This window comes from Triturus cristatus, chromosome 9 (assembly GCF_964204655.1).
Source record: "Triturus cristatus chromosome 9, aTriCri1.1, whole genome shotgun sequence".
Classification (NCBI taxonomy): domain Eukaryota; kingdom Metazoa; phylum Chordata; class Amphibia; order Caudata; family Salamandridae; genus Triturus; species Triturus cristatus.
Window position 1 is genome coordinate 1,040,965,365 of NC_140592.1, and position 17,578 is coordinate 1,040,982,942.

Consider the following 17,578-nt stretch of genomic DNA (forward strand, 5'->3'; position numbering starts at 1 on the left):
CAAGTTTTTGGAAACAGGGGGGTATGGGCCAGCTACGGGGGAATGTAAAAAACTAAGTACATATCCAGACCGCTTGATCTAATTAGATGGGGGTCCTAAAGGTGTTATCTTTAAATATTTGTGGTTTGAATGACCCCAAAAAGAGACAGATGGTCGCGATAGGATTACAATCCACCGGTGCAAATGTTGTGTGCTTACAGGAAACCCACATAGAAGGCACACAGACACATATACTCAAAACATTGAGGTATAAACTGGTGTGCGCAACTTCACAAGGTGGGCGGATACGGGGGGGTCGGCATACTAGCTAAGGGCTCAGCGTACACTTTTAACCGCTCTAAGGCCGATAGACTTGGCCGCTGGGCGGTGACGGAGTGTCAGGATGGACAGGGGCAAAAGACTATGCTATGTGCTATTTATGGGAGCAATAATGATGACCCGTCAGTCTTCCAGGAGATCTCTAATGAACTTACACATTGGCCTCTACCCCTAGTGGTTTGTGGGGATTTTAATATCAATCTCCCTAGCGACTGGTCACTAAGGGACGATTGGCAATACAAAGGCCGGAAACCTAGAGTGTTTAGGGCAATGAAATATATGTGCGATATACATTGGCTTATAGATGGCTGGCAGACTTTAAAAACTAACGATCCGGGCTATACCTTTTTTTCCAACCCGCATCGCACACACACTAGGATCAACTATATATTGATATCCAACTCGCTTAGATCTAAGTTTCAAATTGAGAAACTTCCCCGAGTACTCTCAGACCATAACCCTTTGATTGGCACTCTAGACATGGCACCTGGAAGTACAATATCTATCTCTTAGACATTCGAAAAATCCTTGCTTCTAGATGATAAGTACTTTGCGCACATGAAAGTGTGGATTCCTAATTTTATAGAGGATAACGTTGGGAGTGCTTCAATTGAAATTGTATGGGATGCTTTAAAAGCCGGGATTCGAGGAGAAACTATGCAATACTCATTAAGAGCTAACAAAATGGTCAGGGAACATCTGAGAGGGCTGCAGGAAAATCTTCGATTAGCGGAAGAGGAGCTGATAAGTGCAACTCGCGGGAGCCAACAGTTAGTAGATTTACATAGAATTCAAAATTTGGTGGCAATTGCAAAGGCCGCAATTACAAATATCTTTACCGTAAAAGCCATAAAAAAAGCTACTGCTCATAAAGAGATGGTGTATGAGGTTAATGAACAAGTCGGCCATCAACTGGCTATTCGCATGAGACAACAGGCCTCAGTGAATTTGATACGGGAAATACAGGATCCAGTGGAAGGCCAATTAACTGATCCCGAACGAATCAGAGAGGCATTTTGGCGATTTTACAGCACCCTATATGCCGAAGAGGGGGGGAGGGACTTAGCCAGAATCGAGAGTTATCTAGATGGAGGAGGGACCAAGAGGTTCGACAAAGATGATCAGCTCACCCTAGACGAAATCCCCAATAAAGAAGAAATTATAACTATAATCCAAAATTTACTTAAAGGGAAAGCAACCGGATTGGATAATATACAGTCGGAATTCTATCTAGTATTTATAGAACAGATTAAAGACATTTTATTTGAGTTAATAGTACATATCTTTAAAGGGGGGCAGCCTCCCAACTCATGGTCCAGGGCAAAGATAGTTATTTTTCCGAAAAAAAATAAACCTCCGGATCAGTTAGGTGCATATCGCCCTATCACCTTAATAAATGCAGATTCTAAATTATATTTAAAACTGTTGGCAAATTGGATCATCCCGATTATTCATAAAGTAATCGCCAAATACCAGCATGGCTTTTTCCCAGGGAGATCAACCACCAATCACATCCAGAAAGTGATCACCCTGTTTGACTATATGGATAGCACCAGGGAACCTATGGCATTGGTCCTTCTCGATGCTGAGAAGGCCTTTGATAGGGTCTCATGTCCATTCTTGTGGGCTGCTATGTCTAGAGTGGGGATCAATAGAGGGTTCATTCAGGCGGTGCAAAAACTATATATGAACCCCAGGGCCATGGCAATGGTGAATGGTAGCCTCACTAAAGAGTTGATTATATCTCGCGGAACTCGACAGGGGTGTCCTTGTTCGCCACTGCTTTTCGTGATCTATATCAACTCTTTAATTCGGAGACTAGAGGGTAATTGCGAAATAAGACCGATCTTGTCACAAGCATATCCAACTAAGATCTTGGCCTATGCAGACGATATTGCGGTGGTAACCGCGGATCCTAGCACGGCTATGCCGGTTATCGAATGCGAGGCTAATACATTTGGGGTCGTACCTGGATACGCAATTAATCAAGGGAAGACACAGATTGTGCTGAATAACCAAAGTGAAATGTCTGATCATCGAGTTATGCCTATATACCTATATACTTAGGTATTTGTATTACCTCTAAGCTTGAGACTCTGCTGGATGTAAATATGACACCGTTGCTATGTACCATACAGAAAGATCTCCGTCGCTTAGACAATTTACATCTATCACTAATCGGTAGGGCTAATGCCTTGAAAATGGTGTTTTTTCCCAAGATCTTATATTTATTTAGAGCAATATGCTTAGAATTTTCTGATCCATAGCTAAAATCTATGGAACGCACCTTCGCAAGTTTTATGTAGGCGTATGCACAACCTCGTTGTGCGTATAAATATCTGACCCTGGCAAAGGAAAGAGGAGGTCTGGCTCTCCCAAATTTAAAAGCCTACTATTGGGCATCTGTGCTACTCTACAGTAGGGAACTATTACAGAATACCGGAATAGAAATGACACCTGAGGGCGATTCTCCATCTATTTTTCAATTAACGTTAGGTAATAAGAATTATGGATATCTCTGGCGCCACCTTCATGATAGCTATCATAAAAAAGTGAAACTAAAAACATTGACTAACGGGTTTAGGGTATGGAAAGCTGTGAGAAAAATACTGGGTATTGGACGAATATCATTCTATACTCCCATAAGTGATAATCCGACTTTGCCTGAGATTTTTAAAGACAATCACATCAGCAGGTGGAAGGCGGCAGATATTAATCACATTGGGTGTTTCCTTTCCTCTGTAGGGATTCAATCATTCGAACAACTCAGGGATAAGTATCAATTGGACTGGCGGGATTTATTTAAATATCTACAAATTAGAGATTTTCTTATACGAAGGGTGCGGGGAGGGATTCTTCCAGGAAAAATAACTTTAGTAGAAACATTAATTCACAATAGGAAAAACACAATTGGGGGAATTTACTCCCTTATAAACTCACAATTCCCGGACGATCTGGAGAAAATATCTCAGAAGTGGCAGGAGAAAATAGGTTTAACTTCGGAAAAATTCTTCTCTGCATACTCCATGTTTCAAACAATTCTTCTGTCCATTAAACTTCAAACACAATTCTATAAAACATGCTTTTTTTTATACTACACTCCAGATAGGATTGCTAAATGGGGGAGTGGGAAGGGGACTTGTTGCCCAAGATGTATGCTATTCAATGCTGATTGTGTGCATATTTTCTCCACTTGTGATGGATTAACATATTTATTACAAAACATTGAGAAGTTTTTGTCGACCATACTGAAAAGAGAGATTGTCCTGGCTAGTGAAGTTATATTATTGGGAGCGACAGATTCTAGTATGCCCAACCCGGGTCATGAACTTATTTTTATAGCTATGGCAGTTTTAAGAATGTGTATTGCCTTGGCCTGGCTAGACCGCAATGCACCGTCTTTTCACCAATGGCTGGCTAGGCTCCTCGCAGTCTCCAATCTGGAGACTGCTATTTATAAACGGAAAGGGAGAATACGGTGTAAAAGGGGCTGGAAAATCTGGTCCCCTTTAATAGAATGGTGTCAATCCCAAAATAACATCGAGAACATTGTGAATCATAGTTAATTTTAATCGCAAGTGGTAGTTACAGGGATAATGTATAATGTAATATGATGATGAACTGGTGTGAACATACAAATATTTTTTTTTTTTTTTTACTTTGCTTGTATTGTATTATCAAATGTCTGACCTGGGTTGGTGGGAATTCTGGGCGTGTCAATTATGGTAAAATCAAATAAAGATAAATAAAAAAAAAACAAGCTTTCTCTCGGGGGCCAACTTTACAGTGTGGTTTGTGGCCGAGGGCCGCACCGGTGGGGGCGGGGTCAGAGGTGTAGGGGCGGGGCTAAAGCAAAAAAATATTGTGACCATGAGGTTGAACACAGGTCCCTGCAGCAGACGCCTTCGTCCACTGAGCCACCAGACCCAGCATACACACATCTCTCTCTCTCCCTCCCTCCCTCCCCCTCCCTCCCTCTCCCTCCCTCTCCCTCTCTCCCCCTCCTCCCTCTGTCTCCCTCCCCCTCCCTCTGTCTCACTCCCCCTCCCTCCATTTCTCCCCCTCCCTCTCCCTCCATCTCCCTCTCTCCATCTGCCTCTCCCTCCATCTCCCTCCCTCCCTCTGTCTCCCTCCCCCTCCGTCTCCCTCCCCCTCCCCCGCCCTCTCCCTCCGTCTCCCTCTGTCCTGTCTCCCTCCCTCCCTCCCTCTGTCCTGTCTCCCTCCCTCCCTCCTTCTCCCTCCCTCCCTCCACCTCCCTCCCTGTCTCCGTCTCCCTCCCTGTGTCCGTCTCCCTCCCTGTCTCCCTCCCTCCGTCTCTCTCTCCCTCCCTCCCCCCTCTCCCTCCCTCCCCCTCTCTCCCTCCCTGTCTCCGTCTCCCTCCCTGTCTCAGTCTCCCTCCCTGTCTCAGTCTCCCTCCCTGTCTCAGTCTCCCTCCCTGTCTCTCTCCCTCCCCCTCTCTCTCTCCCTCCCTCCATGTCTCCCTCCCTCTGTCTCTCTCCCTCCCTCTCCCTGTCTCTCTCCCCCTGTCTCCCTGTCTCCCTCCCTCTGTCTCCATCCCCCTGTCTCCCTGTCTCCCTCCCTCTGTCTCCATCCCCCTGTCTCCCTCCCCCTCCCTCTGTCTCCCTCCCCCTCCCTCCCTCTCCCTCCATCCATCTCCCTCCCTCCATCTCCCTCTCCCTCCCTCCCTCTCCCTCCATCTCCCTCTTTCTCCCTCCCTCTGTCTCCCTCCCTCTCCCTCTGTCTCCCTCCCTCCCTCTCCGTCCCTCAATCTCCCTCTCCCTCCATCTCCCTCCGTCTCCCTCCCTCACTTTCCCTCCCCCTCCCTCCCTCCCTCCCTCCCTCTCCCTCTGTCTCCCTCCATGTCTCCGTCTCCCTCCATGTCTCCGTCTCCCTCCCTGTCTCCGTCTCCTTCCCTGTCTCTCTTCCTCACTCTCCCTCTCTCTCTCTCTCTCTCTCCCTCCCTCTCCCTGTCTCCATCTCCCTCTGTCTCTCTCCCTCCCTCTGTCTCTCTCCCTCCCTCTGTCTCTCTCCCTCCCTCTGTCTCTCTCCCTCCCTCTGTCTCTCTCCCTCCCTCCGTCTGTCTCTCTCTCTCCCTCCCTCTGTCTCCCTCCCTCTCCCTCTGTCTCCCTCCCTCGCCCTCTGTCTCCCTCCCCCTCCCTCTGTCCCCCTCCCTCCCTCTCCCCCATCTCCCTCCCGCCCTCTCCCTCGGTCTCCCTCCCTCCGTCTCCCTCCATCTCCCTCTCCCTCCCTCCCTCTGTCTCCCTCCCTCCCTCTGTCCCCTCCCTCCCCTCCCTTCCTCTCCCTCCCTCCCCTCCCTCCCTTTGTCTCCCTCCCTCTGTCTCCTTTCCTCCCTCCGTCTCCCTCCCTCCCACTGTCTCCCTCCATCTCCCTCTGTCTCCCTCCATCTCCCTCTGTCTCCCTCCATCTCCCTCCTTCCCTCTGTCTCCCTCCATCTCCCTCTGTCTCCCTCCCTCTGTCTCCCTCCATCTCCCTGCCTCCGTCTCCCTCCCTCCCTCTGTCTCCCTCCCTCCCTCTGTCTCCCTCCATCTCCCTCCTTCCCTCTGTCTCCCTCCATCTCCCTCCCTCCCTCTGTCTCCCTCCATCTCCCTCTGTCTCCCTCCATCTCCCTCCCTCTGTCTCCCTCCATCTCCCTGCCTCCGTCTCCCTCCATCTCTCTCCCTCTGTCTCTCTCCCTCCTTCTGTCTCCCTCCCTCCGTCTCCCTCCCTGTCTCCCTCCCTCTCCCTCTGTCTCCCTCCCTCCGTCTCCCTCCTTGTCTCCCTCCCTCCCTCTGTCTCCCTCCCTCTGTCTCCCTCCCTCTCTTACCCTCCGTCTCCCTCCCTGTCTCTCTTCCTCTGTCTCTCTCCCTCCGTCTCCCTCCCTCTGCCTCCCTCCCTCCCTCCTTCTGTCACCCTCCGTCTCCCTCCCTGTCTCCCTCCCTCTCCCGGTCTCTCTCCCTCCGTCTCCCTCCCTCTCCCTCCATCTCCCACCCTCCCCCTCCCTCCCTCTCCCTTCCTCCCTCCCTCTCCCTCCCTCTGTCTCCCTCCGTCTCCCTCCCTCCCTCTGTCTCCCTCCAACTACCTCCATCTCCCTCCCTCCGTCTCCCTCCCTCCGTCACCCTCCCTCTCCCTCTGTTTCTCTCCCTCCGTCTCCCTCCCTCCCTGTCTCCCTCCCTCTCCCGGTCTCCCTCCCTGTCTCCCTCCCTCACCCTCCGTCTCTCTCCCTCCGTCTCTCTCCCTCCGTCTCTCTCCCTTTCCCTCCATCTGTCTCCCTCTGTCATCTCACCCAGTGAGTGTGTCAGCCCTCAGCCGGGGCTGGACAGCTTCCCAGAGCGCGCACACAGCCCCACTGAGACAGCTTCCCAGTGCGCACACACAGCCCCACCCGAGTACTTCACAGGTCTTTAAAAGACCATTTACATGTTAATAAAGCTTTGCTGTATTTCACCTCTTAGGCCCCTGCATCTCCACTTTGACAATCACTGGAATCCCCCGGCCCCCACAGAGCAGAGTCTGGGCTGCTGCAACCTGTCAGTGTTTGCTAACACTATTTAATATATATTTTTTTTAAAACACAGGAAGTCTGCAAGGTCCGCGGGCCGCCAAGGAAGGCTTGCCGGGCCGCTGGCGGCCCGCGAGCCGTACTATGAGTAACCGTGCCTTGGTAGAACCGTGCTCTACCATTCATCCCCTGCACAGTTCTCCTTACAGTAACTATACCCAGTGAGGACCAGTCATAGACGCCTACTGTTATCTACTAGTTCACTTCTCAGTGCCTACCACCTGCCCATGCATCCACTACTAAGTTATGTATATTTAACTTAAGCAGATGACCTGAAACTCTCTCATGGATCCAGGCTTTCTCGAGCTACAATAGCCCTCCCCACATTAAGTGCATTTGCAAATGCTTTGAAATGGTCTTCCACGCTAGACCTTTAATAAACTGTTACACCATAGTTCTCTGGCTGATGTGTTTGTACGAGGACACGCACTGAAGAGATGCATGTAAGGCTCCTGCTAATGGTATAACTATTCTTTGAATGATAAGTCGACCACTTTTTGCACTTCCCAATTCTGACCTTACCGCTTGCGGGACAGTAGATGCTGCTGCGCCAACGTGGATGGCATCGTAGGGCGCTCCCTCTGGATATCCCAGCCTTCCATCTCCAACTGTAGAAAGTACAGGGGAGAACGAGTAATAGTAAATATATGTTTCACCTAATCACACATCCTATGGCTCCTAAAGACTTAGGTGCAGTGTGGGATTTATAGGGAATAGGGTGGGAGGTAAATTAATTAATAATTAAATTATTATTATTTAAATGATAATTGTGTAATTAAGAGATTTCTTTCATTATATGTCAGGTGCGGGTTGTTGGGTATGTAGGGGTGCAGGGTGGGAAGTAAATTATTTTGATTAATTATTAAGCAATTTAAATGAATATTTAATTCATACTAAACTATGTAAATTGTATAATTAAGATTTTTTTTAAATTATAGGTCAGGTGTAAGTTGTGCTTTTAGGGTTACATGGGGGAGGTTAATTAAACAATAACTTATTGATAATTATTACTTTAATAATTATTTAATTGATAATTATGTTAACTGTAAACTTATCATATTTGTTACGTTATATTTTAGGTGTGTTTAGTATGTAGAGGAATGGGGGAAATTATTTAAGTAATGATACATAAAATAAAAAATGATTTATACAAAAAAAAATATTATTTAATGTGTTAATTGTGTTATACTTTGTTTATTTCTATTCCATTTTAATTGTTGGCGGTTATGTTTGTGAGAATAGAGTGTGGCATTTTAATTATAATAATATTTTTGTGAATTGATGATTATAAAGAAAATTATTATTTATGTTATTTTTTTTTTGTTAAAATTAAGACATTTAGTTTTTAGATTTTGAATTTTATATTTTGGGTATTTAATAGAATTGTTAGAAATACGTTATTTGTTTGAAAGTGAAGTACTCTCTGTACTGAACCAGTGAATGGAGTGGGAATAGTAAATTTTACCCCTTCTGAGTCGAACACTTTCCCTACTGTTGCACCTACTGGAGTAGGAGTAGTAAATTTAACCCCTCCCGAGTTCAACACTTGTACTACTGTTGCATCGACTGGTGTGGGAATAGTTAATATAACCTTCCTAAGTTCAACGCTTTCCCTACTGTTGCACACACTGGAGTGGGAAAAGTACATTTTACCCTTCCTGAATCCAACACTTTCCCTATTGTTGCACAGGCTGGAGTGGGAATAGTAAATTTAACCCCTCCTGAGTCTAATGCTTCCCTACTGTTGTACACACTGGAGTAGGAATATTTAATTTAACCCTTCCTGAGTCCAACACTTTCTCTACTGTTGCAAAGACTAGAGTGGGAGTAGCAAATGTAATCCTTCCTGAATCCAACGCTTTCCCTGCTGTTTCACATAATGATGTCGGAGTAGTAAATGTTACCCTTCCCGAGTCCAACGCTTTACCTACTGTTGAACCTACTGGAGTGGGAACAGTCAGAGGCCACTCCCCCTTTTTACACCACTCTGCAAATGCTCCTCCTGGCGCACTGCTGCTTGGGGGATGAAGTCCACTTTAGTCCTGAGGACACAAGGGGACCTCATCACCCCACCACCAGTGCGCCAAGAGGCATGTTTGCAGAGTGGTGTATAAAGGGGTGTGGCCTCCTACCACCTCTCAGCAATCCCACTGTGTGAGCCTTACTGGAGGTAACAGGTGAGCTAGTTGGCCCCTAAGGACCCTCAGTAGCGCCGGGGACTTCATCCCCCACACAAGATCACACCAGGAGGTGCGTTCGCAGAGTAGAGGTTAAAGGAGGCAGAACTTCCAGCGAGTTTCCGGTTCCACCATTTTCTTTTGTAGCGGGGGCTGTGTGGCCCCCCTTCCCTTGGTGCTTTTGGAAAGGGAGGGGGGCAGCGTGGCCCCCCCCAACCCGAGGCAGAAATATGCCTTGGGGACCCCCTCCCACGAGGCCAGGCCATTTATGTTTTTTTTAAGGGGGGGGGGGGGGGGGGGGGGTGAGTGGACCCTTCCCCAGGCCGATTTTGGCCTCGGGGACCCCATCTCCTGAGGCTCGGCCATTTTTGTTTTTATTTTATTTACTTTTTTAAGGGAGGGGCCCTGGTACCCCATCCAAAATTGTAAAGGAGGGGGCCACGCGTCCCCCCCTCCCCAGGCCGATTTCGTCTCTGCGAACCCCATCCCCTGGGGCTTGGCCATTAACAAAAAAAAAAAATTGTAAGGAGCGGGCCACGTGCCCCACCCCTCCCGGGCCATTTTCAGCCCCTAAGACCCTATCCCCCTGGGTATGGCCACTACATTGGGGACCGTAGGGGGAGCCCCAAGGCCCCTGTGATCCCTGCCAGCTCCGAACCTCCTGCGGGAGCCGGTATTGCTTTCGGACAAAGGGAGCTGCTAACATGCACCTCCCTTTACCCAAAAGCAATTCTGCTTTGCTTCATGGAAGCGAAAGCATTTTCGATGCTCTCGCTTCCATAGCAAACTGCAATGTCCCGGGCGTGGGCACCCTGGGACATTGCTGGGGCCAGCCCTGGGGGGTGGCGGTCCCACGGGCCTTGGAGGGCTCCTGGAGGGGGCCACACAGCCCCCTTCCATCTTATGTATAGCCGCGGGGAGGAGGTGGTTCCCGGGGCTGGGGGTCCGCAACAGACCCCCACATTTAATTAATCTGTGTGCCGGGGAGGTGGTGTACTCCGGTCCGTGTGTGTGGGGGTCGTGAGTCCTCCCACTCTTCATTTTTTAAGTTATCCCCAGGGAGGTGGCGGTCCCCAGGGCTTGATGGGGGGGGGGGGGGGTAGGACCCTCACGCCTTATTTTAACAAGATATAGCCCGGGGGGAGGGGGGGGGAAGGTGACGGACCCCGGGGCTTGGGGGGGGGGCGTGGCCCCCTGCATTTAATAAAATGAACCCCAGGGAGGTGGCGGTCCTCGGGGCTGTGTGGGGGGGCAGCGTGACCACCCCCCGCATTTAATAACTATGGCCCCAGGAAGGTGGCGGTCTTCGGGGCAGCGGGGGCCATTTCTGGATCCCGCATCATAATTAGGCATTGCCCCCGGGACCTGGCCCACCCGGAGGCTTAAAAGAAACGACGCACTGAAGACCGCACTTCGTTTAAAAGAAAAGTTTGCCAGGATTTGCGCACCAAGCGCGAATCCCGCTGCAATCTTTTTTTTTAAAAATGCTTTTTTTTGGCCCTCGGGGTCACGGTGTTTCTATCCTGCCACCTTTTATTGTTTTGTTACCTTTTTTTCTTGTGACTCGGTTGAACCGAGTCACAAGATGGCTGCCAACACTTCCTGGTTCGAAGTGTTGGCAGCCAATCAGATCTCACACTCAAGATCGGGAGGGTTCGCGGATCCTTCATGTCCCTAGATATGCAATTGGGAATTTCTTTGAATTTCTCAAAAACTACGGAACTGATTTACACCATTTAACAAAAAGAATGCACTCTGGACCAAGAGCTACATTTTTGCCAAATTTGGTGTAATTCAGTTCAGCAGTTCGGGCTGTAGCTGCGTCAAGAGTTTCTTCTGGAAATTAACAAGGAGAAAAAACATTTTGGGACCCCCCTCCTTATTCTCGGCCCCCGTTTGACAAATCACCCCGAAACTTTCAAGACAGCAGCTAAAGAGAGCGTGCCATTAGTTTTGAAAATTTTGCGAAGATTCGCCAAACGGCGCCACAGATATTGGCAAAAGAAAAAATGCTTTTTGAATAGAAACAAGGTCCTAACTATAACTACCTGCTGGCGACTGCCAGTAGGGAATATATATATTTGTTATATTGGAATATTAAAACAATTAAACTATTTTATTGTATATATATTTATATTAGTGTAAAACGGTCTGTTTTTCTCAATTGTTTTGCTTATGTATTGAAAAACTATATTTTAGTGATGGATATTTTTGACACAGTATTTTTGTATCACAATATTTTTTATTTGGATATTGTGTCAGTGATCCCAGGGTATCACATATATGACGATAATGGGGAGCTTTTAACTGCACATAACTTTCAAACTCTACTCCTGGCAAGCCAGGCATGCAGAATGTGAGTCCAGATTGGTCAAATAGACTGACCCACAGGATGACCAATTGGGTTTGGCAAAACACTAACCAAACTGGGTGTTTTGATGGGTGGGGATAAATAGGTCAGCGCAGACAAATCACTGTTGACAGACTGTAGAAAGAGTTTGAAGATACTCTGCTTTCGTCACCAAGAAATTGACAACCTTAGCATCAAGGAAATTCAGGTAACATCTCTGATATATCTAAGATGACTACCACATTACCTTTGTTTACTACACAATTTAAAGTCCTGTGTCAACCTAATGCATTCTGGGTGGTATAGTTTGGGTTCACTTCTATTGACCTAATAAGACTGACACACTTGATAGCAATGATTTGTAGGTTAGAGGTTCATGACTAAAAGTGGTGTACCAAATAACAAAGTGGAGTGGTCACCCTACATATATCAATATACAAACACGTTGCCCACCTTCTAAGAGCCCAATCTTATTGTGAAGGTAAAGAAACCCCAAAACTTGTCTCAAACTAGAAGACTTGAATACTCACCAACAATCTTTAGTCTGCCAGCTTCAAGTAGAGTTTGGTCATCCAATCTGATGTTTTCTATGGACTCCTGAACGAGCTGTTCGATATGTTCAATACCAACAACTTTTCCTGTGGGGCCCACCTGAAGAAAAGCACAGCAGAGCAATCAATCTCCAATAAGAGACACATGCCTTTCCTTCCACAGGCCTTGAAGGTCAGGAGTACCAAGCACAGGGACAAATTAAATGAAATGTAGCAAAATAATGTGTCCCTTGTCTGAGGCAAACAGCTGTTCTTTTAATGCAGCTGCGTCCAGAAAACACGAATAATTGGACTATAATTATTTGTGCTTATTAGTATCACTGCTCACAATTTCTGTGCCCAGTATTGGCAGTACTGGCCACAGTGCTTGGCCTTCAGCCACACCTTTGGCTCTGTGTCACTCTCACAAGTACACAGGGCCATGGTGAAAACTGCAGACCAGGTTTAAGCCAAACCACATAAAGGACCTATTTTGGCATAAGCTTTGTCTTTACGTGAGGTCTGGTGTAAATTTGTTCAGTAGTTTGGGCTGTAGCACAGAGCAACATTTTTTGCATTCATTAATCTCAAAATGATTTACCTTAATATCATCTAAAACCCTTGACCAATCTGAACCTAATATGGAACAAAGAACCTTAGTCAGAGGGGGGCATGTCCTTGTTAATTCTGGTGCAGATCAGAAAAAGGTCAATAGTCACCAAAGATTAACACAAATTTTTTTAAAACAGTACACTGTAATGACTCATCCTAGTAACTATAACTACAAGCCGTAATCTCAGTAACATACGGTTATTTTATCAAGAAGGAGCTAGAAGCAAAAATGTTTGATGATGAAATGGATGTATATGAGGTGTGCAGACCACTCTTTCGAATATGCCCTAATCATATTCTTACTAGATGCCACATATCTACTGCATCCAACTCTCAGTAGGTAACTCAATTTAATGATGTATACGGACACCTCCATTATAATGCGGTATGGCGGAACCAATTTTTGGGATGCCTTAGAGGCTCTGGCTAGAGAACTGTGTATGGCATGTTGGTGTGCCAAACTCAAGAAACTCAAGGAAAAAAGAGATCTCAATCCTCTTGTCCTAGATAAATCTTGAGAAACGTCACAAGTGGAGGGACAGACAAACGATTCATGAGCAGCTTATCAAGCATTGTACACATCTCATACAGGTTATCTCTCCAAAAGCTGAATAGTGTTTTTCAAGATGCACTCTGCAGTTAGCTGAGGAAGGAGACAGGTCCTTCTGGAGCCAAATTTACTTTTTAAATTGTAAACAGCAGGCACATTTCATTGTGCAAAGAAGAAGTTACAATTGCCCTCTACTAGGAATGATAGATTTAAAAATGTGTGCATCAATCTCTGTGCAGTACCTCTCTGCATTTCACTCACATGTGCCTTGGAATTTCTTCCAGCCACTGTGTCTTCCTCAGACTTTGAGCAAACATCATTATAACTTCATAACCATAGTACAACAAACAGTAGTGGAAGCAGCTATTAAATGTATCCAAAAAAGATGTCCAGCTAGGGTAACCATGTCTCCAAAAGAAAAATACCAACTATGTGTTTTAAGACTCGATTAGGTGATATTTAAATAGAACTGCATATAGAGTCATTTTTATAGATTTGTAACATGATCTTTCTGTTTTTATTTACTTTACTTATAAGTCAGTGATCATTAATGCAACTCTGGAACATGTTTTTAAGTGCTTTCTTCTTATATTTGTGGTATATACTGATAAGGAGGAAAAATACAGAGTTTCGATGATTTTGAATGGACGGACTGGCCCTAGCAGGCACTAGGTGTTTTCCCGGTAGGCCGGAAGTGTGGGGGACGGTTTTGAAGCAGTGCTGCAATATTGGCCACCCATTACAAAAGTGGGAGCGGTGCTGGTCGAGCAGATTACCAGTGCTGGTTGCCGTTTGTGGTAAAGGAATGATAAAGAGTCCAGCTGTACAAGTAGAGTACTTCTTTATTTGTAGCTTGGTTCCAAAATAGGAGGCCAGGAAAGTAGAAGAAGACAGATGGTACAAAGACAGCCCCCCCCAGCAGCAGGCTCCTAGCAGCTCAGCCTGAGTTGACCAACTGTCCATTGACCAACTGACACTGTCAGCACAGAGAGGCACTCAGACATTCCATGATGTCATGGTACATTCTACAGAGCAATACAGTGGAGAACAGTAGAGAAGTAATTTACTACACATCCTCCTTCCTTAGGGAACGACAGCAGAAATAAAGAGAAAGATAAGTAAGATACCTCAAATGTAACATTAACATGAAAGTACAACAAAAGATGCACATATGTAATAGTGTATTACATGAGGTATCAGAAATACCACTGGCATGAGCAGAAATGCATTAAGATGCAAAAATAACTGAATACATTGAAATTGAAAATAACATTACTACTACACGCCCCATCCCCCTCCCTTAGGGAAAAAACAAAGCATGGCTTAGATGAAAAAAAAAAACAATGCAACAGAGAAGGGTGGTAACCCTCACAACCTCCCCATAAGCGGGTACACCACAGGGTAGGCACCCTGTTAAACTAAGGTGGGTGTAGACACTGACCCTTGGGAGAAAACAACATCCCCAATAAAAGGTACAACAGGGGTTAGATTCACTCTAGATAACCGGAAGAGTGCAACCTCAACGACATAGATACACCAGAGAGAAAACGCTCTGGAAAGAAACAAAAGTTCCCATGATTAGGATAGAAGGCATGCTGACACTTAAACTAGAATAAAGGTCCGATAAGGATAACAGAAAAAGTCTAAACACTAGAGAGAAGCTTCCCACTCAAAGTCCTATGAACATGAAACCCTTGGCAACGAGTTCCAAGCAGGTGGACTTCAACCGGAGCATAGTGTCAACATGAAAAGATGTCCCATGGGTAGTAACCCTAGGCACTGACCAAACAACCTCCACCAAAAATAGGGGACAACACAGGGTAGTAACCCTGAAAAATACGCAACCTCCTCTAAATAGGGTACATCACAGGGTAGTCACCCTGGAAAACAACATAACCTCCTCTGATAAGGGTACACCACGGAGTACACACTCCGGAAACAACACAACCGCCACTAAAAATAGGGAACAATGCAGGGTACTAACCCTGGAAAATAACACAACCTCCCCTAGGTAGGGTACACCACAGGGTAGTCACCCCGGAAACAACCCAACCTCCACTAAAAATATGGAACAACGCAGGGTACTAACCCTGGAAAATAACACAACCTCCCCTAGGTATGGTACACCACAGGGTAGTCACCCTGGAAAACAACATAACCTCCCCTGATAAGGGTACACCACAGGGTACTCACCCTGGAAAACTGAAAATTACAACCTCCCCTAAAAAGGATACACTAAAGAGTACTAACCCTTAAAACAAGACTAAGTCTGAAATGGGCACTAAACGCCACCACAATCTCCCCAAAAGAAAAGGGTATACTCCAAGTTCACACTATTCTTCAAAACAAAGTTGGATCACTGGGGAACTAAACATCCGCTCAAGACATAGTGTTAAAACATGAATGGAGGTAATAAGTTCCCCCCACCCCTTACACAAAAAATACAAGAAAAGCTATATGAGTAAAGGCATTATAACCAAGAAGGAAATGTTAGACTCCGGTGATCGGTCTTTCACCCGAGGTCTCCAACCAAAGGCTTCCCGCAGCTACCAGCATACCATATAAAACATTTGAGTTTCTTCAGTGTGCACTCGCTGAATTCCGCCATAGAAATGAAATGTCACAACGTTGGAAGGTTCATCCTAAGTCACACACCTGATCGTGAGCCAAAAGTTCCAAACGGCACAACATCCTCCGCTTTTTATGCCGCACCGGTCGTTGACCACAGGAGAGAACTGTGTGACTGGTAATTTGTTGTCCGCAAACTTTATTAGCAACGCGGTTGGCAAAATAAGTACACCGCAGTGAAGATTGCCATGGAAGAAGAAAACTTCCAAACGCAAAATGGCGGCACGCATCCCTGACACTGTACAGGATGGCTTGCGGCAGGAGCGTGCACCAAAACGTCCACCGCAGCAAGTCACTGGAAGAGGAGACGGACGTCACCGAAGATATATTGCAGGCATCACTGGACCGGTAAGGCTGCGCATGTCGAGTGCGCGCGCGCGGTGGGGGCTTGTTGGCTATTTGAAAGGCAGCGGTTAAACTGCCATGGAGCAAAAGTAACATCTCGAATATCCAAATGAGTAACGTAAAGTGCCCCACACACCGGTATAACACGGCCCCGGTCACTGCCCCACATAACATGCGCGTCGGCTCACTAAAGGTGCCCCTCGTAACACATACGCTAGGACAGCTAGCAAAGTACTCCCTGTCACTGAATATTACTTGTCCAAAAATGCGCATGAGCTTACCAACGGTGCCGCTATTCTGAACACTCATAAGTCTTCTCCAACGCTGCCGGTTACTCTCATGCAGGCACCAAGCTCCACAGGCATACCAATAAATAGCATCTATATTGAAGAGTGTGCCAAAAAAGGGAAACTTGTAGCGTCTGTGGGAAGTGTGAAGCTAGAGAGAAAGATCACGGTAGAAGACTTCCAGGTGACAGTAGGGAGTGTGCCACAACAGGGAAACTTGTAGCGCCTGCGGGCAGGGTGTAGCTGGAGAGACAGATCACTGTTGAAGACTCCCAGGTGACGGTAGACTCCTCATCAATGAAAAAACAAACGCCCAGGCTGCAGGCTGTCCAGATGGTACAGGACACTGGTGGGGCTGGCCAGGGCGTTATCTTTGAGTATCAATTGACGTTTTGAAAGTCCTTAATGTCTTTAGTTCCTTGTCCTTTAGTTCCGTAGTTGTCCTTACTCCACACGTAGGTTCAAGATCGTTGCCAAATTGTGGTAAAGGAATGATACAGAGTCCAGCTGTACAAGTAGAGTACTTCTTTATTTGTAGCTTGGTTCCAAAATAGGAGATCAGGACAGTAGAAGATAGATGGTACAAAGACAGTCCCACCAGGAGCAGGCTCCTAGCAGCTCAGCCTGAGTTGACAAACTGACCGTTGACCAACTGACACTGTCAGCACAGAGAGGCACTCAGACATTCCATGATGTCATGGTACATTCTACAGAGCAATACAGTGGAGAACAGTAGAGAAGTAATTTACTACACTGTTCCTAGTCCGGCTGTGCTCCCTTTTACTTTTATCCCCTTGTGACTGAGGTTCTTGCACCAAAGATGACCCTGATCTTCAGAATGCTGTGACCACTCACTACTTTACTCTTCCCTAAAGAAGGGTTAGACGCCATCCGCTGCACTCCTTACAGACCAATATCCTTAGTGACTGAAGACACAAAATATGTGTTCAATACATTGCAAGGAACCTCAAATGGATTATATCAGGTTGATTAACAGAAGACATCACACAGATGTTAATCTTTTTGGTTCACACCAAAGAGGACGACATGATTCTCTTGCTAGATGTCGAGAAGGTGCTTCACAGAGGTAGTTAGGATTACTTGTTCCTCACCTTGACAGCTTTGTGAGTACTCTACTAATGATAATATCCCATCTACTCTGACCCACCACATTTGTCCTTACATATGGAGCACTATCTTGCCATTAATATATCATGTGTGG

At 46.5% G+C, this 17,578-nt stretch overlaps 1 protein-coding gene across 4 annotated transcripts in view; it reads right to left on the reverse strand.

Moving 5' to 3' along the window:
- Positions 1-17,578, reverse strand: part of LOC146799314 (protein-L-isoaspartate(D-aspartate) O-methyltransferase-like) — a 233,574-nt gene that overhangs the window by 64,577 nt on the left and 151,419 nt on the right. For all 4 annotated transcript variants that reach the window (XM_085626864.1, XM_085626862.1, XM_085626865.1 and 1 more), the window contains 2 exons: positions 11,935-12,055; positions 7,400-7,485 (listed from right to left, as the gene is read on the reverse strand). In XM_085626864.1, coding sequence (XP_085482990.1) covers positions 7,400-7,485; positions 11,935-12,055 — 207 coding nt within the window. The remainder of the gene's footprint in view (positions 1-7,399; positions 7,486-11,934; positions 12,056-17,578) is intronic.